Source organism: Leptodactylus fuscus, chromosome 10, assembly GCF_031893055.1.
Source record: "Leptodactylus fuscus isolate aLepFus1 chromosome 10, aLepFus1.hap2, whole genome shotgun sequence".
NCBI lineage: Eukaryota > Metazoa > Chordata > Amphibia > Anura > Leptodactylidae > Leptodactylus > Leptodactylus fuscus.
Genome location: NC_134274.1, coordinates 30,303,378 through 30,330,385, shown reverse-complemented (window position 1 = coordinate 30,330,385; position 27,008 = coordinate 30,303,378). Strand labels below are relative to the sequence as shown.

At 41.7% G+C, this 27,008-nt stretch overlaps 1 protein-coding gene across 3 annotated transcripts in view; it reads right to left on the bottom strand.

The window, feature by feature from the left end:
* Positions 1 to 27,008, bottom strand: part of PCDH15 (protocadherin related 15) — a 1,015,846-nt gene that overhangs the window by 223,938 nt on the left and 764,900 nt on the right. For all 3 annotated transcript variants that reach the window (XM_075257479.1, XM_075257481.1, XM_075257480.1), the window contains one exon: positions 11,872 to 11,988. In XM_075257479.1, the coding sequence (XP_075113580.1) occupies positions 11,872 to 11,988 (117 nt within the window). The remainder of the gene's footprint in view (positions 1 to 11,871; positions 11,989 to 27,008) is intronic.

Here is a 27,008-nt window from a genome sequence, read left to right as displayed (position 1 = left end):
ACAGCCTTGAAAAGGTAAATGATATATATGTATAAAAGACTTAATATGTTTTACTGTGTTTTCTTTTTTTACACTGAATTTCTGTTGTTAGAATCATGTTCCCATTTGTTGTCTACTTACATAATCTCAGAGCCAATTGGGGCCAATGATCACATTATGGATCTGTAGTACAGCCTCTATAAAAATCTATATACTTGTACTATACCGCCAAAGGTTTCTTAGTACAGGCCATCAGTTGATTATATCTGCAGGGGACTGACTGCCGGGATCCCTGCCAACCAGCTGTTTAAAGGGGTCCTATCATACAAACACATTTTTTTCTTAGTAACACGTCGGAATAACCTTAAGAAAGGCTATTCATCTCCTACCTTTCGTCGTCTTCTCCATGCCGCCATTCCGTAGGAATCCTGGTTCTTGTTGGTATGCAAATCGGTTCTCTCGCAGCACTGAGGACATCCCCAATGCTGCGAGAGAACTCTCTCCAGTACCGCCTCCTTCTTCGTCAAGATTGTCCTCTTCTTCCGGCGCAGGTCTCAGACTTCTAGGCCACGAGTCTCGGACAGAGCAGACTGCGCATGCCCACAGGCCACGAGAAAATGGCTGCTTACCCAGTATTTTTTTGTGGCCTTTGGGCATGCGCAGTCTGCTCAGCCCGAGGCCTAGAAGTCTGAGACCTGCGTCGGAAGACTAGACGAAGAGGAAATTCCTGACGAAGATGGAACCGGCACTGGAGAGAGTTCTCTCACAGCATTGGGGACGCCCCCCCGTGCTGTTTGAGCGATGGGGCACACCCCCAGTTCTGCGAGAGAACTGATCTGCATACTGACAAGATCCGGGATTCCTACGGAACGGTGGCACGGAGAACACAACGAAAGATAGGAGACGCATAGCCTTTCTTAAGGCTATTCTGATGTGTTACTAAGAAAAAAAATGTTTGTATGATAGGATCCCTTTAATGCTGTAACAGTGCTCACTGAGCAGCAGGGAGACACATCCTGTATATCTCTTGTATTGGACTGTCTAATGATGCAGAAAGAGAAATCAATTTGTGTAATAATACCACCCCAAGCTTCAGACTTGAAAACAGGGTCTAGACCGTCTTAAACTGCACCAGATTTCTCAGTGTCTAATGCTGTTTGAATAATCTGGCACACTTTTAGTCCAACTGCAACCTCTTCCCGCCCTGTACTGCAGTACTATTACCCGCTCAGCGTTGTAATAGTATAGCGCAAACATGTTACGGGCTCCTGTGTCCTCGGAAGACTTCTGGATCTCTGCTCTTAAATACTCAGAAGATACTCAGACTCAATATCGATCATAGCATCCAGGTGGTTCAGGAGCTAGATCTCCACCCATGACCATGAGGCCTGGTGTGCTATACTGCTTCTGTAGTGTCCATTAACCTACATGTGAGTTACAGAATCCGTGTAGAGCAGAAATGCCCGGCCTTTCCCATAAATTCCACCCTGGTTGTTTGGAATCGGGAGCAATTGTTTCCATCTCAAAAGATCTGCCAAGATGGAAATAAACCTTTGACACTACTTAATTCCTGTAATTCTAGTCCATTATGGTGCCTGCATGCCATACAGGTAATCAGTGGTGTATGGTAGCATTTCAGATAAGATACTCATTCCCATGGACCCTTACCATGTAAGTTTTACACATATATAAAAAAAATCTAAACACAGATTTGATTGGCTTAAATATTATGAAAAAGTATGACACATTCAATCCATCTCGCATTGATCTTGGCTATTAAACAAATTAAATACTACTGATCATGATAGGACTGATGAAGATTGATGAACTTTGCAAGATGGAGAGATTAATAAGAATCATCATAGTCTTTTTTTCAAATCTATACTCAATATAAATTCTCTGACAGCCGCATGCAGATCAATTTTCATAAAAGGCAACTGAACTTGGATTGTGGAAGTAAAACATACAAGCGTAAAGTAAACCATTGTATTCTCCATATACTACTTCTAGAGCTTTATTTTAGAGCTGTCCTCTGTTGTTCCTCCTAGAAATACATAGATTAATTCACAACCTGCTGGGGATGTGTCCGTATAAAGTTACTGAATGGACAGCATCAGAGAACAGGGACAGTGATCCCAAGTGGTAACAGCCAGTTGTAAATTTGTTCATAGATTTCTAGGAGCAATACCAGAAAGGGAATGAGTTTGAGGAAAAGAATAAGAAAAGATGCCCTAAAAGATGCCCCAGGAAATGCAATTTACTAAAACAGACTTGTCAACATTGTTGCCATGTATGGGCATCAAACTCATGGCTACAGTATTGCAATGGAAGTTAATTTTTCAAACTCCGTCTTGCACCAATGGAACTTACAATCTAATTGCCATGTTAATGGGGACCCTGCTGACAGCAGGCAAAGTAAACACAGTAAGTTCTTAGGAAACAAAGATGGTAATGTAGTTTTTCTGCAGGAGTGCTTATGTTATATGCACCACAGGCAGACTCCTGGCATAAAACATTACTGTATTTAATGAGTAATAATAAAAGAGGCAAAGGAAATTATAGCTTACATTAAATGCATAGAACACAAAACACTGTTGTAAATTATTCACACTCTTGATAAATTACAGCAATTAAAGCCTTGGGGAAGGAAGTACTGATTATTAACCGTGGTAAGCAGAATTAATTGATATACTGCTAATCAATGAAAATAAAGGTCATTTGGCATCTACTGTATACCTTTATATCCTGTGCGGACTGTATTCACAAACTTACATTTCCTTCTAATTTACAAAAGCAATTATACATCTTTCTCTTAGGATAATTATTGGTAATAAAAAAGCATATTTAATGAATTTACATCCTGTATTAACTGCAGGTGAGTGTGGCTCTAACCTTTATAAAATATTACAGCCATCTGATACATTTTAGATCCCAGAAGACTGTCCCTTTCCAATAAGCATAGGTTCTTGTTCCCAGGGGTATATCATCTAGAATTTGAGATGAAATCTTGCCTCAGATGGTTCTCCTCCCTTATATTTTAAGGAGGGGTGGGGGAATTTCATAACTTGCCTTAAAAAGGAAAAAGTACCATTTTGGGGCTAGTAGAAATGCCACCACATTTGGGCTAGTCTTACACGACCGTAGTTTTGCACCGCAAATGGTCTGCAATTGCGGGTTCAAAATTGCGGACCATTTACGGTCCCATAGTTTTCTAATAGGCCTCTTACACGACCGTAGATTTTGTCAGTGGTGTGGTGCGCCGCAACCGTGGTCTGGACAGTATACCGCATGTCCGTAATGGCCGTGCTTGCATGGCACGGAGGGTCCAATAGAAGTCTATGGGCGCGTGCATTTTTGCGGATGTACACTGAACATACATCAGTGTATATCCGCAATTGCGGATGTCAACGTGTGTTTTGTGGTGTGTTTTATTTTTTTGCAGATCCGCATAATACTGATATACATGGAACATTGCGGATACACTTTGTGGATGTCTGTGAAATTAATTTTTAAAGTGAAATTTGTGTTGCAGATCCGCAAATTGTGGCCCGCAAAAACCACTACAGTCGTGTAAGACCAGCCTAAGACTGGTGACACACAGGCAGTTTTTAGGGCATGTTCATACTACATGATCAAAAGCACAATGCAAGGCCATCCCTCGGATTCTCCTGCAGATCTGCAATGCCAGTGCCTTTTGAAATTGTGTGAATATACCCTTATGGAGTTTTTGAGCCCTATACTAGCACTGTAGATTAAAAAAAAAGTAAGAATATATATTATACATTGCCTTTGTGTTGGATCCATTTCTGGTTTTGAATAGAAAAAAAATGTGTGCGCGATTCTAAGTTTGGGTAAATCTTGGCACTTTTTTTTTTTTTTGTAGATTGTGAGCCTCACATAGAGCTCACAATGTACATTTTTCCCTATCAGTATGTCTTTGGAATATGGGATGGAAATCCATGCAAACACGGGGAGAACATACAAACTCCTTGCAGATGGTTTTTTGCCCTTGGTGGGATTTGTACACCAGGACTCTAGCGCTGCAGTGCTAACCACTGAGCCACTGTGTGGCCCCAATCTTGGCACATCTTGACATTATTTTGCCTTTAGAAATTACAGCAGAGGTTCCCAGACTTCTTACTTTATTCAATGATGACTAACGGCACTTTGTAATATACCTGCTGTAAAGGAAACCTACAGGCAAATAGGGACAGATCTGGCAAGCTGGGCTAGGAGAAGACTCTTCGCTTTGTGCCCTCAACTTTCAAAATTATGGTCCAGATTTTTTTTACCGAACCTGTGCTCCATGTTGGCATATTCCAGGTGCACAATATCACATCTCTGATTCAGTGCCCATAGGATGAAGGAAATGGGAATCTTGGCCCGATTGATTTACTAAAATGCACACCAGTATTTTATTCTATTATACCAGTCCCTGGCCTTCCAGGAAGCGACAGTTATTAGGCCGGAACCTCTTAATAATTCTAGTACGTCTAGTATCTGTGGTTTGATGGATTAAGGCTGACATAAGAAACTCCATTCTTCATAAATCCCTCCTATGTTTTCTCCACAGTATGTACTGTGGAAGTGTTTTTTAGTACTATGGAGAACTAAGTATCAAGCAGAGAACTCCAAGACTATGTCTTTAAAATGGACATGTAATGCATATTCCTGCATATGTTCAAGTATAGAATGGTACAGAACATCAAGCACAGAGAATGACTGCACTATATTTCCTACACTCTGTCATTTTTCTTTGCTGGCACCTCAGGCACCATTGGATCAATTGACTTTTCAAGGTGTGAGCACAACCATTGATTCATCTCGATGCATACTCTACATATCTGAGCAGCAATTTTTCTTCTTCATGAAAAAAGTGCAAGTGATCACTGCAATGTATTTTAAGCCTCTTCCATGGTGGGAATTCTCTGCTGGCAGAGTAGCGTTGATAATGAAATCTGCTCTATAGACTTCATCCATGTGGCACAAGCTTAACATTTTAATATATTTTATCCAAACCTTTTTTTTTTTCTTTTCTTTTCTTTTCTTTTTTTTTTCTTCTTATGCAGTGCTTATCCATTATGACAGTTAAACACACTGCTTTCTGGGAGTATTTTATAAGGCACATTTTCTAAATTGCTGTAAATTAGGAAGAAACATTCCGCCTTTCAATCATCAATATGATAAGCTCCAATGAAGAATATGTTTGAGATGATAAAAATGTCTCCACACCAGGAAACATTCCAATTAGTACGGACATAACATCACATTGCAATGTGGAAAAGAATATGGTTCAGTTATTAAACAAAGGACAAAGCTATACCGGACATAACGGTGGCTGAGGATTAGGGTAAAGTAAATAATTAGGAACATTGTAACGTGTGCTCAGATTATCAGGTAATCCCCAAGGACCTGTTCAAGTTTTTACATTATGTGTACATGAGCAGAATAGATTCTAGTCAGTTGTCGTCCAATGTGACCAGATTTTTATTGATTGTATACAAGGTTACAAGAATATGAAGTATAATCAATGTAAAAAAACAGGAGATTTAAAGGGATTCTACCATTAAACTACTTTTTTTTTTCTAATTACCACGTCGGAATAGCCTTAAGAAAGGCTATTCGTCTCTTACCTTTAGACGTGGTCTCCGCCGCGCCGTTCCGTAGAAATACTGGTTTTAACCGGTATGCAAGTGAGCTCTCCGCAGCAATGAGGGCGGGCCCCAGTGCTGAAAGGCCGATGAGCGCATCCCCATTGCTGCCCGAGAGCTCTTTCCTGCTCCGCCTCCTTCTTCTGCAGCAACTCCGCCTCTTCTGGCTTCTCTTGCTCTTGTAGTTCTATAAAGGAGCATAGAGAGGCCACCCCAAAATGGCCGCCGGCCATTTTGGGGTAGCCGCTGTTGCAGTTAAATACAGGAGCCAGCCGGCGGCCATTTTGGGGAAGCCGCTCTTGCAGTTCAATACAGGAGCCGGCCGTCGGCCATTTTGGGGTAGCCGCTCTTGCAGTTCAATACAGGAGCTGGCCGGCGGCCATTTTGAGGTGGCCTCTCTATGCTCCTGTATAGAATTACAAGAGCAAGAGAAGCCAGAAGAGGCGGAGTTGCTGCAGAAGAAGGAGGCGGCGCAGGAAAGAGCTCTGGGCAGCAATGGGGACGCGCTCATCGGTGTTTCAGCGCTGGGGCCCGCCCTCCTTGCTGCGGAGAGCTCATTTGCATACCGGTTAAAACCGGTATTTCTACGGAACGGCGCGGCGGAGACCACGTCTAAAGGTAGGAGACTAATAGCCTTTCTTAAGGCTATTCCGACGTGTTCATTAGAAAAAAAAGGTAGTTTAATGGTAGAATCCCTTTAAGTTTTTTTGTTTTTTTTAAATAACTAATTACATAACAAGGGCTACATAGTCTATATTATACATCACATGACTGCGTTGTCTAGCTGTACTTCAAGTACACACAGATGACTTAGGGGGCCAAAATTTTTTCAAGCATGGGCTTTCATTTCAATTAAGAGGTATTCCAGGAGGATAAAAAATACTCAATACACAATCTAAACAGGGGCCCTAACATGACAAAATGTAAATGACTTCTCCCCAATCACTTACCAGTCATAGTACATTACTTGGATGAAAACAGTAAGTTGTAATATTTTTCTATTTGAGAAAGGCATCCAGTCTCTCTTTGAACTTTGCACAGTGAATTCACCATCACCACCTCCTGAGTTCCATAGCCTCACTGTTACAACAGTAAAAATCCCCGACTATGTTGCTGGTGAAACTTTCTCTCCTCCAGACATAGAAGTTGTCCCCTTGTCCCTGTCACCAGCCTAGAAGTGACTAGTGCTGACACTGCATGAGTCCCTGTTGTTCGCCACTTCCACTTCTCCAACACACAGAAAATGCTTGGAGATGCCTGTTCAGCCAAACACTGGCCATAAGGGTGATCTGTCTCAGTCATTTATTGACTAAGCAATTGGTGGGAGAGTGGGTAAATATTGATCAGCTGTTCTTAGCAGCTTATGTACAAAGAATGGAGCAATGTGCAGATAGTACTATTTTCTGTGCAGTGACCAGAACAGGTTACTACTTCACTGTGTAGCTACTACACAGAGAACAGAGCTGTCTACTTCATGATCCACTCTCGGCTCCGGAGATCAACTCATTCATGTGTTGCTGGGTGTTAAGTCCCCACCAATCTGATATTGATAACCTGTCCTTAAGTTAATGGGGTTTTCTGGGCAAAAAAATATTTTTTTTGGCCATGTTTTCAGTGTTTTCTGGTTGTCTCTGGGAGCTCCTCGTATCTCCTGCATTTGTTTACAGGTTCAGCTTCCTGCTATGTAACTTCTACATTATCGCCCTCACCTTAGTCCTCCCTCCTTCTTCACTCCCCCCTTCCTCTCTCCTTACCTTCCTCCCATACATCCTCTCACTGTCTCTCTAGCTAGCTTGTCCTACCCTACCTACTCAGCCCAACACTTGACCCCATTATATACTTAGTAGTGACAATCTGTTTTGGGAAATGGGGAAACGGATTTTCACCAGATAATTAGAAAACGTCCCTGGGGAGGTCATATGACCACCCCAGGAAAATTGGTAACTATACATTTTTGGTTAATTATGTTATTTAGAAAGTAGGAGGGTTACCTCATAGATTGTAAGCTCTTGCGAGCATGGCCCTCAGTCCCATTGTGTGAAATTACTTTCTTTGTAATGTATCTTTCTGTCTGTATTTGAACCCTACAAATTGTACAGCGCTGCGGAATATGTTGGCGCTATATAAATAAAATGTATTATTATTATTATTATTATTATTTATTATTATTATTTATATAGCACCATTAATTCCATGGTGCTTTACATTTGGGGGTTACATACAATACACAAAATATACAGGTAGATATAATACTAACAATGACCGACTGGCACAGTGGGGTAGAGGGCCCTGCCCGCGAGGGCTTACAATCTATGAGGGAAGGGGGTAGAGACAGAAGGAGAGGGGGAGACTGTACAGATGGTGATGCGGTGATAGTGTTATTGGAGGTTGTAGGCCTTCCTGAATAGGTGAGTCTTCAGCGCCTTCTTGAAGCCTGTGATTGTGGGGGTCAGTCTTATGTGTCGTGGTAAGGCGTTTCAGAGTATGGGGGATGCACAAGAGAAATCTTGGAGACGGTTGTGTGAGGAGCGGATGAGAGCAGAGCGGAGTAGGAGGTCATTGGAGGATCTGAGGTTACGTGTGGGCAGGTAGCGGGAGATTAGTTCAGAGATATATGGAGGGGACAGGTTGTGGATGGCTTTGTATGTTAGCGTTAGTAACTTGAACTCAATTCGCTGGGCTATAGGTAGCCAGTGGAGGGACTGGCAGAGGGGAGCAGCTGATGAAGATCGGGGGGTGAGGTGGATTAAGCGAGCAGCGCAGTTTAAGGTGGACTGGAGGGGGGCGAGGGTGTTAGCTGGGAGTCCATGGAGAAGGGTGTTGCAGTAGTCTAGGCGGGAGATTATGAGGGCCTGGACGAGCATCTTGGTAGTTTCCTGGGTGAGGAAGGGGCGAATTCGGTGGATGTTCTTGAGCTGGAGGCGGCAGGAGGTGTTGAGGGCTTGAATATGTGGCTTGAAGGATAGTTCAGAGTCCAGGGTTACCCCAAGGCATCGGGCCTGTGGGACAGGGGTAATTGTGGTTCCATTAACTTTGATAGATGGGTCAGGTGGAGGGGCCATACAGGATGGGCTGAAGATCATAAACTCTGTTTTCTCCATGTTGAGTTTGAGAAAGCGGGAGGAGAGGAAGGAGGCTACGGCCGCTAAACAATCTGGAATTCTGGCCAGCAGGGAGGTCTGGTCCAGAGATGTAGATCTGGGTGTCATCGGCATAGCAGTGGTACTGAAAGCCATGAGATTCTATGAGTTGGCCCAGGCCAAGGGTGTAGATGGAGAACAGGAGGGGTCCTAGGACGGAGCCCTGGGGGACACCTACAAAGAGAGGGCGTGGTGAGGAGGTGGTGTGCGAGTGGGAGACGCTGAATGTGCGGTCAGTGAGGTATGAGGAGATCCAGGAATGGGCCAGGTCTGAGATACCAAGGGATGAGAGAATTTCTAACAGGAGGGAGTGGTCAACTGTGTCAAAGGCAGAGGAGAGGTCGAGGAGGAGGAGGACAGAGTAATGGCGCTTGGCTTTGGCGGTTAGCAGGTCGTTAGTGACTTTTGTTAGAGCAGTTTCAGTGGAGTGCCGGGGTCTGAAGCCTGACTGAAGTCTGTCAAAGAGCAGGTTGGATGAGAAATAGGAGGAGAGTTCGGAGTGGACATGCTGCTCAAGAAGTTTTGAGGCGTACGGGAGCAGTGAGATGGGGCGATAGTTGGCAGGAGAGGACGGGTCGAGGGACGGTTTCTTAAGTATAGGAGTGACAGTGGCGTGTTTGAAGGCTGAGGGGAAGGATCCATTGGTTAGGGATAGGTTGAAGAGATGGGTTAGGGCTGGAGTAATGACTTCAGCGAGTTTGGGGATGAAATGTGACTGAATCGGGTCGAGCACGCGGGAGGTGAGGTGAGATTTGGAGATTAGGGAGGAGAGTTTTTTCGTCAGTTATGGAGAAGAAACAGGTCAGGGATGAGGGACAGTAAGTAGTTGGGTAGAGGGGTTGTCGGGGGAGTAGGGTGAGACTGTCTCTGATGGTGTCAATTTTAGTTTTAAAGTAAGAGGCAAAGTCGTCAGCTGAGATAAGTGATGTCGACGGGGGGCGGGAGGACGGAGGAGGGTGTTGAAGGTGGAGAATAGCTGTTTGGGGTTGCGAGAGAGTGCAGATATGAGTGTGGTGAAGTAGACCTGCTTTGCAGAGGTGAGTGCATTCTTGAATGAGAGCACTGCTTCTTTGTACCTGAGGAAATCCTCCTTGGAGTGGCTTTTCTTCCAGAGGTGTTCTGCAACCCGCGAGGCAGATCTCAGTTTTTTAGTCAGGTCAGTGTGCCAGGGTTGTCTATTGATCGGTCGGGCTCTGGTGTATGTGTAGGGGGCTACAGAATCAAGGGCTGAGGTAATGGTGGTACTATATTATATTATTATTATTATTATTATTATTATTATTATTAGGAGGGTGTTTATATTAGTGTAGGGCTATTTAGTTAACCCAGACAATCCCTTTAAGTCCAATAAGCAACACAGTTCAAGAAACCACCAACGTTTTCAAACATAGTGGGTGCCAGCTGTATTATACAGCACACACAAAATACTAGATGACTGAATATCACAGAATATTAAATATATACCGTTAGGAAGTACAGTTTATGCAAAAATACTATTAGCAATTACAAATATTAAAAAAAAATAAGCCCTCTGTAAAAGCAAAAATAAAAAATGGTGTAAAAGTATTTCAAGCCAAGAAAATAAGCAAACATTCAAGAGTAAAACATATATAGTGTCTATCAAAACCCCTGAGGATGAGGAGTTTCACAGCTCTATCTATGGAATTCACAGCTCTATCTATCTATCTATCTAGTGGCGTAACTAGGAATGGCGGGGCCCCGTGGCGAACTTTTGACATGGGGCCCCCCCGATACCAAAGATCTCGACCGAATCCCTCCTATGCATTCCTGCGCGCTCTATTATGTCCCATAGTGGCCCCTGCACACAGTATTATGTCCCTTAGTGGCCCCTGCACACAGTATTATACCCAATAGTGGCCCCTGCACACAGTATTATACCCAATAGTGACCCCTGCACACAGTATTATACCCAATAGTGACCCCTGCACACAGTATTATACCCAATAGTGGCCCCTGCACACAGTATTATGTCCCTTAGAGGCCCCTACAGGACTAAATACTGTCACGTCACCGCTGACCGCTATACCAGGACAAATTGTGGATAAAAAAAATCTGGTCCTGTGCATTACAATTTAGTAACTCCATGTGCCTCATATTAATAGCAGTTAACCCCATCATGTCCCTCACATTAACCCCTGTCTGCCTCACCACACCATAAGAGTTACTGATATGTGAGAGACATGGAGGTAATAATAAAGTATCTTCACTATTATTACCCCCATATGTCTCACATATCAGTAACTCTTATGGTGAGGCACACAGGGGTTAATTGAGGGACATGATGGGGTTAACTGCTATTAATATGAGGCACATGGAGTTACTAAAACACAAGTAATCCCCCCCATATGCCTGATAGTAATAAGTAACCCCAGTATGTACCTGTGTAGCTTCAGTTTCATTTTCCTACAGCAGCCTCTTCCTCTTCTGCTCTTGCAGGAGCTCGGCAGGGATAAGCCCCGCCTCCTCCTCTCATTGGTGGGCAGAGGACAGCAGAGAAAGGGAGGGGGGAGAGAGGGGGAGCGTCCTGCAGCGCTGAGAGGAGCCAGAGCTGCAGCTCCTGTGTCTCAGCCGTTGCTACAGCTTCGGGGCCCCCTGTTGGTGGAAAGTATTCCACCAACAGGGGGCCCCGATCATTATACTCGGGGGTCCGAAAAGACCTCCGAGCATAATGATAGCAGCGGTAGCAGCTGTCACCGGGCCCCTAATGTCCCGGGCCCTGTGGCAGCTGCTACCGCTGCTATGGTGGTAGTTACGCCACTGTATCTATCTATCTATCTATCTATCTATCTATCTATCTATCTATCTATCATTGTAACATAAGTTAAGTAAATCTACGTTAACTCTCCATCTCTCCCACATGTCCTAAAGAAATGCCAGTTTCTGATGCTGAACTTCAATGCTATGAAATGCAGCTCAATCCATAATGACAAGCAATAGGGAAACATCAAAAATGTATGAGGGCTACTGCTGTGAGAGACTCTTAATAATGAACTCAGACTCTCAGAGGACTTGGTCATTTATGAGGGTTAAAGAAATTTGACACTTGGGTATTGGTGTATTAATAGCAGTGTTTGACTTACCGGAGGATCACGATCTTCAGCAGTAACTGTAACAATAACGGTGCCCTTAATGGCATCTGGAGCCACCATTCCCCAGTAGATCGCTTTGGTAAATACAGGCGAGAAGTCATTCATATCCTGAAGACATAATACAGAATTGTGTTAATATGTATTTTTGCTATTTTAAATGTGTATAAATAGCAACATAGCAATGGGGCCTTCATAGGGCGCACCCCCCAAGTCCAGTAAAACCCATTAACCCAAGTCAGCCTCTAGCTATCCCAGACCTATTAGTACAATACGAGAGTGAACCTAGGAAGAGAATATCACATTATTAAAGTGCTTAAACATAATATGAACTGTAAGGAATTCCCTGCGTACCTTTCCAGACTATTAGGTTCTTCCCAAGTCACTGAAATATTGGTAAGTAAAATGAATGACGGATGGTGCATAAAAAATACTTATTTAGATCAATATTTTACATGTCTGCTTCAAATATATCTTATTTATATGGATCTCAACAGATGTGAACATGCAATTAACAATCCTAGCTTAGCATACAGACTAAAGCCTATCTCAATGGGGACTAAAAAGCCAGCGGTTGTCAAAGATTATACAATGCCGTGATATTTACAAGTCTGCAGCAATCAAGTGTCAGACAAGAAAATTACTGTAAAATACTGAAAATATCATGTACCCTATCATTGTAATCCAACCCTCAATACAGGAGATATTTGTGAAAAAAAAAGTTTACTTTTTACATGTAAACTTCCACTGCAATTTTGCCTCTATATTCTGGGAGCCATAATTTTTTCATAATGTTATTGTATGAAAGCTTGAATTTTGCAGAATGAAGTGTACATTGTTGTGGCAATATTTTTAAGTTTATGTGACCTAAAATGGAAGGTACAGTATACTATTTTTTTTAAGACGAAATTGAAAGGGGTTTCAATGGAAACAAAATTAATGGCCTCTCCTCTGGTAAACCCTCTGTCTTGCCTGGTGCCACAGCCACTGTGAATGGACAGATGCGCTTTTTTATTCACTTTTATAAGAGAGACTAAAACACTTAAAGACAATCCGCCCCTCATTCTTAAGAGCTGCATCCTGTGGATGCTCCATTAATGTTTTACTAAAGTACGCCCTATACCTTTTTCATATAAAATAATAAAACAACCTTGGTGAGCCTTTGTCGAGCACTATGGGGTTTAAATGCTTAGGATCAGGGCTTTCTCCAAAGCTAGCCATTAGTGTAGGAAGGTGGCTGTCATTAAGTTGTGCCTACACAATCACAATGGCGTGTTTATAATAAAATATATATTATAAAAATGAACTCTTGCCTGTCTGCCTGTCTGTCTCTCTCTGTTCTCTAATGCAAACCAAATGACTCGACCAATCTTCACCAAATTTGGTACAGAGATACTTCAGGTATTCAGGAAGGTTTAAGATGACACTCCAACTCGCTCGGACGTACCGTTGTTGAGATGCAGCCTTCCAAACACAATGCCCCCCCCCCCTCCTTAGCCAATACAAACCTGCAAGTCTTACACTCATATTCCAACTGCAATACACACGGTCACTCCACATGCACAATACAGCACTGAGATACATGCATCAGAGGATTAGATACATAGATACATACCATAGGATTAGATAGCAGCATATTGCCCTACTAACAACCAATAATGTGTGTATGTGGCAGAACAAATGAGCCAATGATTATTTGCTCACATACAGTATATGTGATTGCTCCATGTAAATGGATCTAAATGAGTGTGGTATGACCTGCTATACAGTATCATTAATCAGCCTGCTAGATAAATGCGACATTGGATGATGGTACATTACTGATAAATCTGCCTACAGTATAATGTTTAAAGAAAAAGTACTTCTTTTTTTTTTAATAGACAATATAAATTATATCTGCCATCATGTCTGTAACTCAAAATCGTCTACCTGGCTTAGTTCCCAATGTTTCCCTGATTATTTTATCATATAGGTTTTTCTGTGCCCCAGATATTCCCTAAATATGGCCAGCTGGTCTTCCTGGTTCCATATATGCTAATAAGAACTATTTAGCCAGGGAGGTGATAACCAGCGCTCTTCACCTGAGGTGGGGTCCCATCAGTGTCCATCACCTAACCACGTGCATGGATGGAGGGATCTCATGAGTTCAACTTTCTCAACTTTCTCTAATGTGCCTTCTCTCATCTCGATAAGGCACATTAGGTGAAGAGACTGGCAACTGCCCTTGGACTAACTAGTTCTAATTCGCATATATTGTGCCAGAAATACTAGGCGATATATGTGGTGGGGAAGTGGGGGATGAGCTGGTGACAGCAGGAGCTAAACAGTGTGGTTTTTTTGTCTTATACACATTAACAGGTTACCTTTAAAACCACCCATATGGCAGAACTGCTAAAGGCAATACAACTTTCTACAGTGTGTGGTGTTTTGGTTGGTTTATTATTGCTGATATTCATTATAATCAATATTTGTTAAATAATGTGCATTCTGGAATTAACAAATGAGATTTAAATTCATGCAAGGAAATGACACCTAGCAACCAACTTTTGTTTTTGGAGACTTGCCAGAATAGCGACATTTAATTTCATAAAGCTGAGTAACGGTATTAAATGTACAAGAATCTAGCTGTTATCGGCGTCATGCAAACATACCTATTTACGACAATAATCTGCCTTGGTAATGAGAGTTAATAATACAGCAATGGCAGTCATTAAAGCGACCTTTGTTTGTGTCATTCTAATTAATTAGGATTTATTATGCTCCAGCTATTGATACACAGTATGAAAAAGTCATTTCCAAATGCCTCAAAATTTTCTTGAAAGATACGCTGTGCAGAATCGGGAATTGTAACAATTACAGCTTTCTAGTATTACAGCAGATGAGCAGAAAATATGTCACAAATACCCCCCCCCCCAAACAAATATTGACCCGTCGACTATCGCTTTAAAGAGATTGTTTAGGCAGCCCCTTTCTGTATGTATTAATAAAGCATATAGATAGAATAGGAGGGGGCCTCCCTATTTATTGTGACCATTGTAAATAGCTAAAATAGGGCTTAGTTTGTTTATTAGAACACTGAACCATTACATTTCATGTTCCCTATAACACACATTACACTGAAACCTAAGCATAGATCCAGCTATCAACTTGCCGCCTGACACATAGACTGTTGCTATGCTTTCCCCAGTTATGATGAATATACAGTCCTATGAAAAAGTTTGGGCACCCCTATTAATCTTAATCATTTTTAGTTCTAAATATTTTGGTGTTTATAAGAGCCATTTCAGTTTGATATATCTAATAACTGATGGACACAGTAATATTTCAGGATTGAAATGAGGTTTATTGTACTAACAGAAAATGCGCAATATGCATTAAACCAAAATTTGACCGGTGCAAAAGTATGGGCACCTCAACAGAAAAGTGACATTAATATTTAGTAGATCCTCCTTTTGCAAAGATAGCAGCCTCTAGTCGCTTCCTGTAGCTTTTAATCAGTTCCTGGATCCTGGATAAAGGTATTTTGGACAAACAATTCAAGTTCAGTTAAGTTAGATGGTCGCCGAGCCTGGACAGCCCGCTTCAAATCATCCCACAGATGTTCAATGATATTCAGGTCTGGGGACTGGGATGGCCATTCCAGAACATTGTAATTGTTCCTCTGCATGAATGCCTGAGTTGATTTGGAGCAGTGTTTTGGATCATTGTCTTGCTGAAATATTCATCCCCGGCGTAACTTCAACTTCGTCACTGATTCTTGAACATTATTCTCAAGAATCTGCTGATACTGAGTGGAATCCATGCGACTCTCAACTTTAACAAGATTCCCGATGCCGGCATTGGCCACACAGCCCCAAAGCATGATGGAACCTCCACCAAATTTTACAGTGGGTAGCATGTGTTTTTCTTGGAATGCTGTTTCTTTTTGGACGCCATGCATAACGCCTTTTTTTATAACCAAACAACTCAATTTTTGTTTCCAAAATGAAGCTGCCTTGTCCAAATGTGCTTTTTCATACCTCAGGCAACTCTATTTGTGGCGTACGTGCAGAAACGGCTTCTTTCTCATCACTCTCCCATACAGCTTCTATTTGTGCAAAGTGCGCTGTATAGTTGACCGATGCACAGTGACACCATCTGCAGCAAGATGATGCTGCAGCTCTTTGGAGGTGGTCTGTGGATTGTCCTTGAATGTTCTCACCATTCTTCTTCTCTGCCTTTCTGATATTTTTCTTGGCCTGCCACTTCTGGGCTTAACAAGAACTGTCCCTGTGGTCTTCCATTTCCTTACTATGTTCCTCACAGTGGAAACTGACAGGTTAAATCTCTGAGACAACGTTTTGTATCCTTCCCCTGAACAACTATGTTGAACAATCTTTGTTTTCAGATCATTTGAGAGTTGTTTTGAGTAGCCCATGATGCCACTCTTCAGAGGAGATTCAAATAGGAGATCAACTTGCAATTGGCCACCTTAAATACCTTTTCTTATGATTGGATACATCTGGCTATGAAGTTCAAAGCTCACTGAGGTTACAAAACCAATTTTGTGCTTCAGTAAGTCAGTAAAAAGTAGTTAGGGGAATTCAAATCAATAAAATGATAAGGGTGCCCATACTTTTGCACCGGTCAAATTTTGGTTTAATGCATATTGCACATTTTCTGTTAGTACAATAAACCTCATTTCAATCCTGAAATATTACTGTGTCCATCAGTTATTAGATATAGCAAACTGAAATGGCTGTTGCAAACACCAAAATATTTAGAACAAAAAATGATTAAGATTAATAGGGGTGCCCAAACTTTTTCATAGGACTGTATAGCATTGAATTCAGTGACATGTAATGTGTTTCAGGTAGCGTTACCATACAACACTATTCAGGGTTATGTAAGGTAAAAAAATATATAAAAAAAATAATATCATCTATTGAATTTTAGTTTCCAGTTATGGTAATCTAACATGATTGTTACAAACCATCACTAGTCACAGTTAGGTCCTCAATGGCATAGAAAGTTTAACATTGTAGCCAATGACTGTCTGCAGCAGTGACAGAATATCATAAGTGGAGACTTGTGGGGCACCAAGAAGCTTCACAATTGGAGCGGCAAGGATAGGTAAGGTGAGAATATCTTGGAATATTTAAAAATAAATAAATAATCAAAGTATGTTTTAAAATGTAATTAAATATTTGGCCAACCCCTTTAATCCCCTCTGATGATCAAACATACACTACACTTTATTTAAAACTGTGGGGGAAAAAAAAAAAACTGGTGCAAAGCCAAATGTGTACACCTGCCTCTAGTAAGTGATCAGATTCCAGCTCTACTTTTGAGAGACCTTTTGGGAAACAAAACCATGAAACAATGGGCTGTTCTGCTTTTCCTTTTATGCCACGTAACGTATGCACTTTTTACTGTAACTGCAAAGTGGATGGGATTCTCGTTAATCCCATCCACACATTGCAGAAAAAATATCCACAGAGAACATGCTGCAATTTCAAAAACTGTTGGGTTTTCGTAAATCGCAGCATGCTGGCGTTTTCCCTATATGTATAATTGAAGCAGAAAGTCTTTATGGCTGCGGCCTGCTACATGGGGCCTTAGCCTCAAGCAATTTTCCAACCCCGGTGCATGTTTCATACTGATGACAAAGCCACAGGATAGGTCATCAGTGTATTGTCTTTGGGGTTTTGAAACTATGGCAAGATCAGTTGTTTCGACAGCCTCCAAGTGTTGGAAGCCACTGTAGTCGACGGCAAATCCGCTGTAATTCAAGTAAACGGTATAATAGTGGCACTGGAGTACTGTACCTCCGCTCCTATTAGGAACAGAGCTGCTTCCATTTTGTGTCTACTACAGCGACATCTGGCATCCAGAGATAAATGATGCAGCGTTCAGGTGTCAGACCCCCACAGATCAGAAACTGATGACTAGGATAGTTTCTGATCTGTGGGGCTCTGATACCTGGACCCTGCACTGTATGAAACATGCATTTGGGGTGTTGATTTATCTGCCCTAGGACAATGACAGCAGGTAAAGCTATGGTATTTTATGTCTGAGGGTTTCTGAATGGAAGCATTGTTATTTTGTATCATTAGGTAATATAAATATTGCTTTAATCAAACGATTACATTTGGCCCATATTAAATAACCCTAATGCATTGAATCGGCAGTAATTCATTGTGCGTAGTAAAGTTCAGCCAGAAGTCATTTTTTGTTCCTTGTACTCGCTATATTAAGATCAATGTGTTGCATGTTCTCTATAAAGATTGCAATGTTTCTTATTTTACTTCACATTTGAAAGAACTAAATTAAATGACTGAGGTTAACCCTCACTTAGCTCCTGACTCATAAAGTAAATTGCCTGGATTCAATATAGCTGATCAGTGAAGGTTAGCTGTAAATAGCGCAATTATTTATTCACTGAATGTAAACACATGACATAATAACATTCATGTCTAATTTTTCCTTCAATGGGACTTGATGGTTGACAATTACCATAAACACAGTCATGTATTATTCAGGTAGAGCTCTAATCATACTAGTGTGTGAATGAAGTTATTTAACTGAGTACTGTTTATTAGCAACAGCAGAAACATGCCTAGCTGCTAAAGTGTAGCTTCATATATACTCTTCTGCTGGTCGTCATCTGGTATGGAAAGAGGTAACTGCAAACTAAGTACTACTGAGGCCGAAGCAAACAAACATCAGCCCCTGCCCTATATGGGTTAAGAGAAACCAGTGCATGATACTTGTTGAGCATTATATTGTTGCTGTGAAAGCTGTACCTCCACCTTGTAGTTGTTCTCTCCAAGCCAAGTGGCAGATCATTTGAGAGCGTATACCCTGAGGCCCGGTTCACATTTGTGCATGGGTTTCCGTTCAGGGAGTCCACCTGGGGACCCCCAAAAGGAAACCTAATCCACATAAAAAAGCATCTACCTTAGGGAAACGGTGGACACCATAATGGGGTCCATGTGGTTTCCACACAAAAATGTGGAGAGAAAAGTGTTGCTTACAGGACTTTTCTATCCACATTTTTCATATAAAGAGGGGAAAGAAAAGGCCCAAACACAGATGTGAACTGGGCCTAAGATATACTTTAAAGAAACACTCAAGGGAATATTCTTGCTCTCCCCCATTTAAAAAAATAAACCTGTGTGTAGAGTAGTATTTCTGAAAACTTTAATGTGAAGTTATGTGCTCCATTCTGGAGAACTGATCTCCTGATAACAATGTTATCTGTATGAAGAGGAGGTTAAACTTTATAATGCAAGCCTTTTAGGGCATGTTCACACGGTGGAAACTCCACTGTGTGAACTCTCTGCGCGGCTAGCCACGAAGGGATGCCAATGCTTTACATCGGCATAGTCTCAGCCGCAGAATCCACGGGTAGAAGGGGCATCTCGTTTCTTTTTCCCGCTAGCGGGGAAAAAAGCGGGCGGCTCCCATTCAAATGAATGGGAGCCTCTTTTGCAGGTGGATTCCCGTTAAAATCTGCCTGCAAAAAACTCTGTGTGAACATAGCCTCTGCCTTATTCCCATCGACTGGCATTATCAGTTTGACCATCTCTTCATAGAGGAAACAGCATAGAGGAGGTCAATGCTCTGGAGTGAAGCATATAAAGGGGATATTTTTAACCTTTGCTATAGGTTTCCATTTGTTCTTGGTGTGCCATTGATTATCAATATTCCATTCAATGCAACTACTTAAAACCATAGATACCTGTATAAAGTCTAATAATACAAAATTTATATAGCACACATTCCAATAAACGTAGCATAGATAGGGGCAGAAAATACAGTAATCACGTCTCCATGGATTACCTCCAACTCTGTCTCATGTGGCTTTTTTTTTCACCAAAAAGTTCCTTGTAAAGGTCACTGAATAAGCTGTAAGCCATAGAAACAAGTATAAAGATGGTTTGTTGTTGATTGGTTGCGGTTCTTGTTATCTTTCATTTCACTTTAGTATATAGCGGGATCACTGAATGCAATAGCCAAAATAATTTGTATGCATCAGTGGCCTAAGGTAAATCCCTTCCATTGTTCATTGTGATAAAGCTGTGGCTTTAAAACAGCCAGCTTAGTAATTCTATACTTTTCTGTATTTTAGATGGTGATTTCCCGGACACAGTAAATACTATGGTATTTACTGAGTTTACTCACGTTAGATAGAAATTGATAGCAGTATTTTGTTTTATCCCAGGAGCAAACCATACCTGGGTCTTTTGAGGATTCAATTCAACAGTAGATGAATTTTAAAATCCTCGTAAAGCGTCTTTTTTTTTTTTTTTTTCTATATCATTGCAATGTTCAAAAACCCTTGGCAAAAATGAATATTTTCCTGCCCAGTACCTTCAGACTCTTTCAACAACAGGTTAGAGAAATGTCAGCTTTACAAGCTGTTCCCCACCACTAATGAATATCACAGTACAAATGCTCCCAACATGAATATTTGTGTATCCCAAGCCTTTCAGATTAGAACCTAGGTTATTCATTCATGAAGGTCTGAATGCGACGTTTCTGTAACCAGCTGTTAGAAGGCACCTAAGCAGCAAACCTTCTCTTTCGTGCAGATTTCAGAGGCAAAATATTCTGTTTATGAGCAGCCTGGCTGGAACAGGTCATGATTCAAATGCAAAACAGCATACTATGTGTGAGGTTTAGAATGTCAAAGGCATCATCACTACATCACTTCCCGGCCTGCAGATGCCATTGCAGTGGTGTAATATATGTGCACTTCTATCAGTCTTGTTTCACACGCTGAATAACAGCAACATTTGAAGGGAGCCTGGGTGCCAGCAGGAAAATGAACTTGAAACTAATCGCAGGACTTTGTAGTGGCCGCTGCTCTCTTGTCTAGAAATGTGGGTGTTTATAATTATGCAAATTAAGTGAAAAGACCATTTGGGGTGTTTACTCTCATTGCTGCAGATTAAAGCTCCCAACTGTCACCCCCCCTTACTTTTTGTTCATATCATCGTTTGCAAGTATAGTACCATAATCTGCAATGCTGATAAAAGCCTAAACTGCAGAATAAACACCTCAAACAATCCAATAACTCAATCTCTTTACATCAGTTAATTGCTGCTGGTCCAGTGATTCTGCAACAGCTGGAATTTTTTCTCTAGTGCCCACCATTCCAATGCTGTTAGTTTTGGTGCCTGATATACTAGTTAGGCTCTGTATTGTTAGGAGGGCGGTGTCAGGCAGGGGGTGTGGTTTTGAGTTCTGACACTGGTTGCCTCTGATTGGAGCACTGAATCACGCCTCCTGCCTGACACCGCTTTTCTGACATTACAGAGCTTAAATAGTACATCAGGCACCAAAACTAACTGCGCTTATTACTCGGCAATGGTGGGGGCTGCAGAGAAAAATCCATCTGTACTGGGATCAGTGACACAGTGCCTATTAACAAATGCCAAGAACTAGGATTGGTGGTATTGGTGAAACGTTATCTTTCATTTGCATAATGCTAAAAGCTTGAATTTCTCTACAGTGGACACAATGAGAGAGGCTTATTTGGAGAAGTGCAGGCAGTGCTACACGGTCCATTTTCTTGATGACAGACTCCCTATAACAATTAATTACAGTGTATCACTTTACAATTGTTGCTTTAAAGCAGTCCGAAGAATCAACCATTGCCTGTGAAACTAAGCTCAATTGTGTATGCAGAATGCATGTGACTCCTGGTTGGTGAATATGAATGAAGTCACTCTGTACTAGGCAGCCATGGGAAAAGCCTTGGATAAAAAAAAATATCAATAATAATAGAATAAGAAATAATATAGTATTTTGAATAGGAAACAAAAAAGTGCATTCTTTTTCAAGGGGTTGATATATAACTTTCATCTGGTGCTTTTCCAAAACAAAATGAGCCAGTGCATTTTCATTGAAAAGAGCATAAAGGTTCTGTATAACCAATAAGATCTCATTTACAGTCAAGCGTTCACCTTAGGGACTCCAATTCAAAGCCACAGCCATGGCTGCAAGGACTGGGAATAGCCCATTTGATTACACCAAATGTTAAGTGAAATTAAATTGCCTCTCTGAGACCCATCTGAATAGCAGTAAATAGTTAAATCTTTCATTTAAGGAGTGCTTAAAACTGAACCTCTACAGCGACTGTAAACATGTACATTGACTAATGTGAATTACAGAACGCCAAGGCTGGCAAGACACATTGTCAAAGCATGTGCAGGCAGAAAATATATAAAAGCATATTCCTATTTTAATCCTTGTTTCTGGTTCTATGCCAATCACGAGTCTTATCAACATAAACCATGCTCCTATAATACATGTGTGGGTGAAACTAGCAAAGACAAACCTGCCACATTTATTATATGATTAATGTGGATCTGTCAGTTCTCCATATATGACTACTGTAATACTTGCGTTCCTCACAAAATAATATTAGAACATATTTTCTTACAACTTTCTGCCATTCCTCTTTTATTAGTGATGTCTAGGGTTGAGCCGATCTTGAGATTTCAGGATCGTTTTTAAAATCCGATTTCTGATCATTTTCCATTCGAACCTGATCCCGATCCCAATTCCGATCCCAATGCAAGTCAATGGAATTTTTTTTAAATAATTAAAGATCGGATTTTAAAAACAATCCTATTCACTACACAACATGGAGTCTAAAAATTGAACGCTTTAATTGTTAGACTCCACGCTGTGTAGTGATTAAAAAAATCCTCTGGCTACTTAGTCCTCCTTGGTGTCCACTTACCTGCACAGATCGCTGGCTCGGTCCCCACTGTTCTCGCTCCTCTTCTCGCCTCGCTGCCCCCGCCTCCCAGGTTAGTGTTACAGACCTAGGAAGAAGGCAGGGCTTGTGGCTTAAGAGAGTGTGGGCTAGTAATGGGCGGGGAGACGTGAGTGCATCACTCACTTCTTCCCTCCCAGTACCCGCCCACACTCTCCTAAGCCATAAGCCCCGACTTCTCCTTAGGTCTGTAACACTAACCTGGGAGGCGGGGGCAGCGAGAAGAGGAGCGACAACAGCAGGGACTGGACCAGCGATCTGTGCAGGTAAGTGTTAGCTACTAGAGATGTTAGCTAGTCTCCCATTAGTATGAATGGTTGCAACCGGCGTGCAGGGGGTTAAATTGCTGGATGACGGCACAGGCTGTGTGTCGGCTGCATCCATTCATTCCTATGGGACCTAGCTAACATTGTTAGATTTTCCCACAATGCTTAGCCAGTAGCAAAGCATTGTGGGAAATAACCTCCAACCTCGATCCCACCTAAAAAGACCGGGATTGGAATTCCGATCGCGATTGTGAAATTTACTCAATCGCCGATGGGAATCCGATCTTTTCCGATCCAGATCGCTCAACCCTAGTGATGTCACAATAGTGGGATAATGTAACCTGTGGGGTTACAATGATGGGATAGTATACACAGAGATGTCACAATATATAGACAATCTATTTTATGAGAGAGGTCACCATTACAGAAGAGACTTAAGGCCCGGTTCACATCTGTGTTCGGGAGGTCAATTTGGGGACCCCCGAACGGAATACCGAATGCATTAAAGAGGACCTTTCATCAGATCGGGCACATGTAGTTTTATATACTGCTGGAAAGCTGACCGTGCGCTGAATTCAGTGCACAGTCGGCTTTCCCGATCTGTGCCTGGTGTAAAGCGCTATCTGTCTCGGTACCGTAGCGCTTTAGTGTCAGAAGGGCGTTTTTGACAGTTAGCCAGGGATGCCCTTCTGCCCAGCAGCACCTATCGCGCTGTACTGTGGAGCGGGGAGTAACTCCCCCCTCCCTCTGCTCACACAGCTCGTCCATAGACAAGTTTTATCAGGAGCAGTAGGCGCTGCTGGGCAGAAGGGCGTCCCTGGCTAAGTGTCAGAAATGCCCTTCTGACTGTAAAGCGCTACTTTACCGGGATCAATAGTGCTTTACACCGGGCACAGATCGGGAAAGCCGATAGTGCGCTGTATTCAGCGCACTGTCAGCTTTCCAGCAGTATATAAAACTGCATGTGCCCGATCTGATGAAAGGTCCTTTTTAAAAAGTGGTGAGCAATGAAACCACATGGACCCCATAGACTCTAATGGGGTCTGTGTGTTTTTCCGCGCAGAGCCCACATGAATCACACTGAGAGAAAACTGCTGCTTGAAGTATTTTTCTCTCCGCATGATTCATGTGGAACCGCCCAAAAAACACACAGACCCCATTGTAGTCTATGGGGTCCGTGTGGTTTCTTAGCTAACTGCTTTTTAATGCGTTAGGTATTCCGTTTGCGGTTGTCCTCAAGCGGACTCCCCGAACAGAATACCGAACGCAGATGTGAACCAGGCCTAAGAAAATACAGTACTGTATAATGAAGTTGTATGCAAGTACAATATAGTGCACACATGATGTCACTACAGGCCTAATGTAAACGGTGATGACATAACAGAGATGAGCTTCCCATTTTGTTGTCTACTATGCCCCCTACCTGGGTGTTGGACTATAGATATGAATAGATTTGGTCTGCCAAGAGTTGGAAACAAACTGTATGGACTATGTAATGAATGCTATTAGGGGTTCCCCTCTCTGGATATCCAGCAAATGTTTGCTGTTCTGATTCCCCCCCCCCCATCCCCAAATAAAAAGAACACAAATTTACAAGAAGGACAAATGGGCACTTGTTCAGGCATTTGAACTCCCAGGCGTTTTTCTTAAGGGATAGCCTTGTGTATATACTGTAAATCCAAGGTCAATAACATTTTCCTTTTCAGAGCAATGGACAACTTTGCTTAGGTTCCTAAACTTTTTCCCATTAAAATTGTATTTACAATTTGATAACCCAATCCTGTTTACATGTACCATTATGTTATGATCCGATGTCTCCTCTTATTAACTATAAATGTAGCAGATTTTAGATTGTGCTGGTTAGACAATAACATTTCATTTCATGCGGAGAAACAGGAGACCACAAGTCAATAAAACTTTATGTAGTAGAAAGCCTCAGGCTCTGCTACACATTGGGGGGGGGGGGGATTTGCAAATTTTACAAAGCCCCATTTATCTGCTGAGAAAAAATATTTGCATGAATTTTTGGAAATTCTTCAGGTTCTTTAATCCACAGCATGTCTGGTATACCACAGATGTCTTGAATTTAAAAGGGTGAATTTCTCTTTATTATTCTTGGTTTAGTATTTCAGCTTACTTCCATACACTTTAATGGAACCTGTATGTGTGTAACTATTACCAATATTCCAAAACCCTTCAGTCCACTATTCCTAGACAGTGTCCACCATAGTATCAGTTGAACCTAGACTAAAAGAAATAATAATTGTCCACCAAAAGACTCACAAATTTGGAATGCACAATGGTCTATCTGCTAGGGGTTGTTGGAGAATGAGCCCTCAAAATCATTGAGCCCAAGGAGCCTCAGTCTGTCACTGCTCCAAGATGCAATGTGTTGGCATATTAGCGGTTTGGCTATTAATTTTAGGATTTTAATCATCCTCTAGGAGGACTGGAGTGGTTTACAGACAATTCTCATGCTGATGTGCACACAGATGGGAAGGAAGGGCTGAAAGTGTGTTGAGCTGAAAACTTCCTTCACATTTCTGATTGGGTAAGTATTATTAATAGTAGTTATGGCATGTGCTAGATAAAAGATGTACTTGAGTCATGGCACATGTCAATATGTTACAGACTCATTAACTACACTGCGGTAAATAACTTTAATATTTCAATGGCTTTTCAATTACTTTTATTATGTTATGTAATGAGATATCGCTTATGACTTTATTACATCATTAAAAGTTCCATTAATACCTTCTTGAAAAAGAAATGGACACTGTTCAAAAATATCGTACCAACAATCCAGAGGAGAACTTGGAGTTCTCAGACCCCATTCGGGAACACTTCAGTGATTTTTTTTTTTTTACTCATTACATTGTCTGAAAGACTGTCTGCTTATTAGTAATGGTTGTCTACACAGTATCTTTTCTTATCCTGCTTTTCACCTTCTTCAATAAAGGTCCATTCACACGGAGGAAAACCACTTTATTTGGCGCTGAATTTTGATCTAAATGGGTGCCGCTAGCTTTTTTTTTTCCACTAACGGAAATTTCCTCTGTGTGATTAGACCCTAAGACTCATTATCACAGTGTTAAATCTTATTCTACCAGGGATTGGTGTGCTGCTCAAACAAGAGGTATCTCTCTGCTACCTGCAGATACTATTGTGAGCTACCATTTGACCTTAGATTCAGGGACGTAACTACTGGGGTAGAAGCGGTAGTGACTGCCACAGGGCCTTGGACATTAGGGGCGGTTAGGTGGGTGGGGGGGGGGGGCCATGTCAAAAGTTTGCCACGGAGCCCCATCGTTCTTAGTCCTGGCCCTCTGTTGTTCTCTACTTCTTTAAAAAAAAAAAAAAACCTCCCTGCACTTTCATTCCCTCTCGCATGATGTTCTTCCTATAGCTCCCTCTCTCGCATACTTCCCATAATTCACCCCTTCTTACATACTGTAGGTCATCGCGCTCCCATTACCTTTTCCAGTGTTATCAGTGTGGTCAGGGGACCATGTCTAGTGAATAGACTTGTCTGATGTAGATAATCTTTTCACCACACATCTCTTGGAGACAAGGGGAGAACATTCAGAGGCATATTGTAAGGATTGTTGAGTTTTCTGTCTAATCCATAGTTTAGATATGATGAAATAATCAAGGAGGGGTCTAATAATTGAAGCTGCCATGAGATACAGTAAGCAGTAAGAAAGTGCCAAGCCTCTTTGTTGTTTATTCCTAGCCACTAGGTGATCTAGACCTTTATATGACGCCAGTGATAAGCTGATAAAAAAGCTTATTGGGGGGAGGGGGGAATATGGTATGGTTTGAAATATATATAAGAAACAAGGGAGAATATAGCAATAGCATATATTGAATTAACCTTCGGTAACTACCTTGCATAGCGACGCTAGAGTGTCACTTTAAATTTAGGACTTTCCCCCCTCCCTGGTACCAATAGTAGTACCGTCTTACAGGCCAGAGGAACCTTTCAGCCCCCTCATTCACCAGGACCTGGCAGTGACATCTACCTCTGCCTTCCTATCACTATTTACCTTTATTTCCTACTTAAAATTATTTCTATTAGAAAGATTGTATGATAA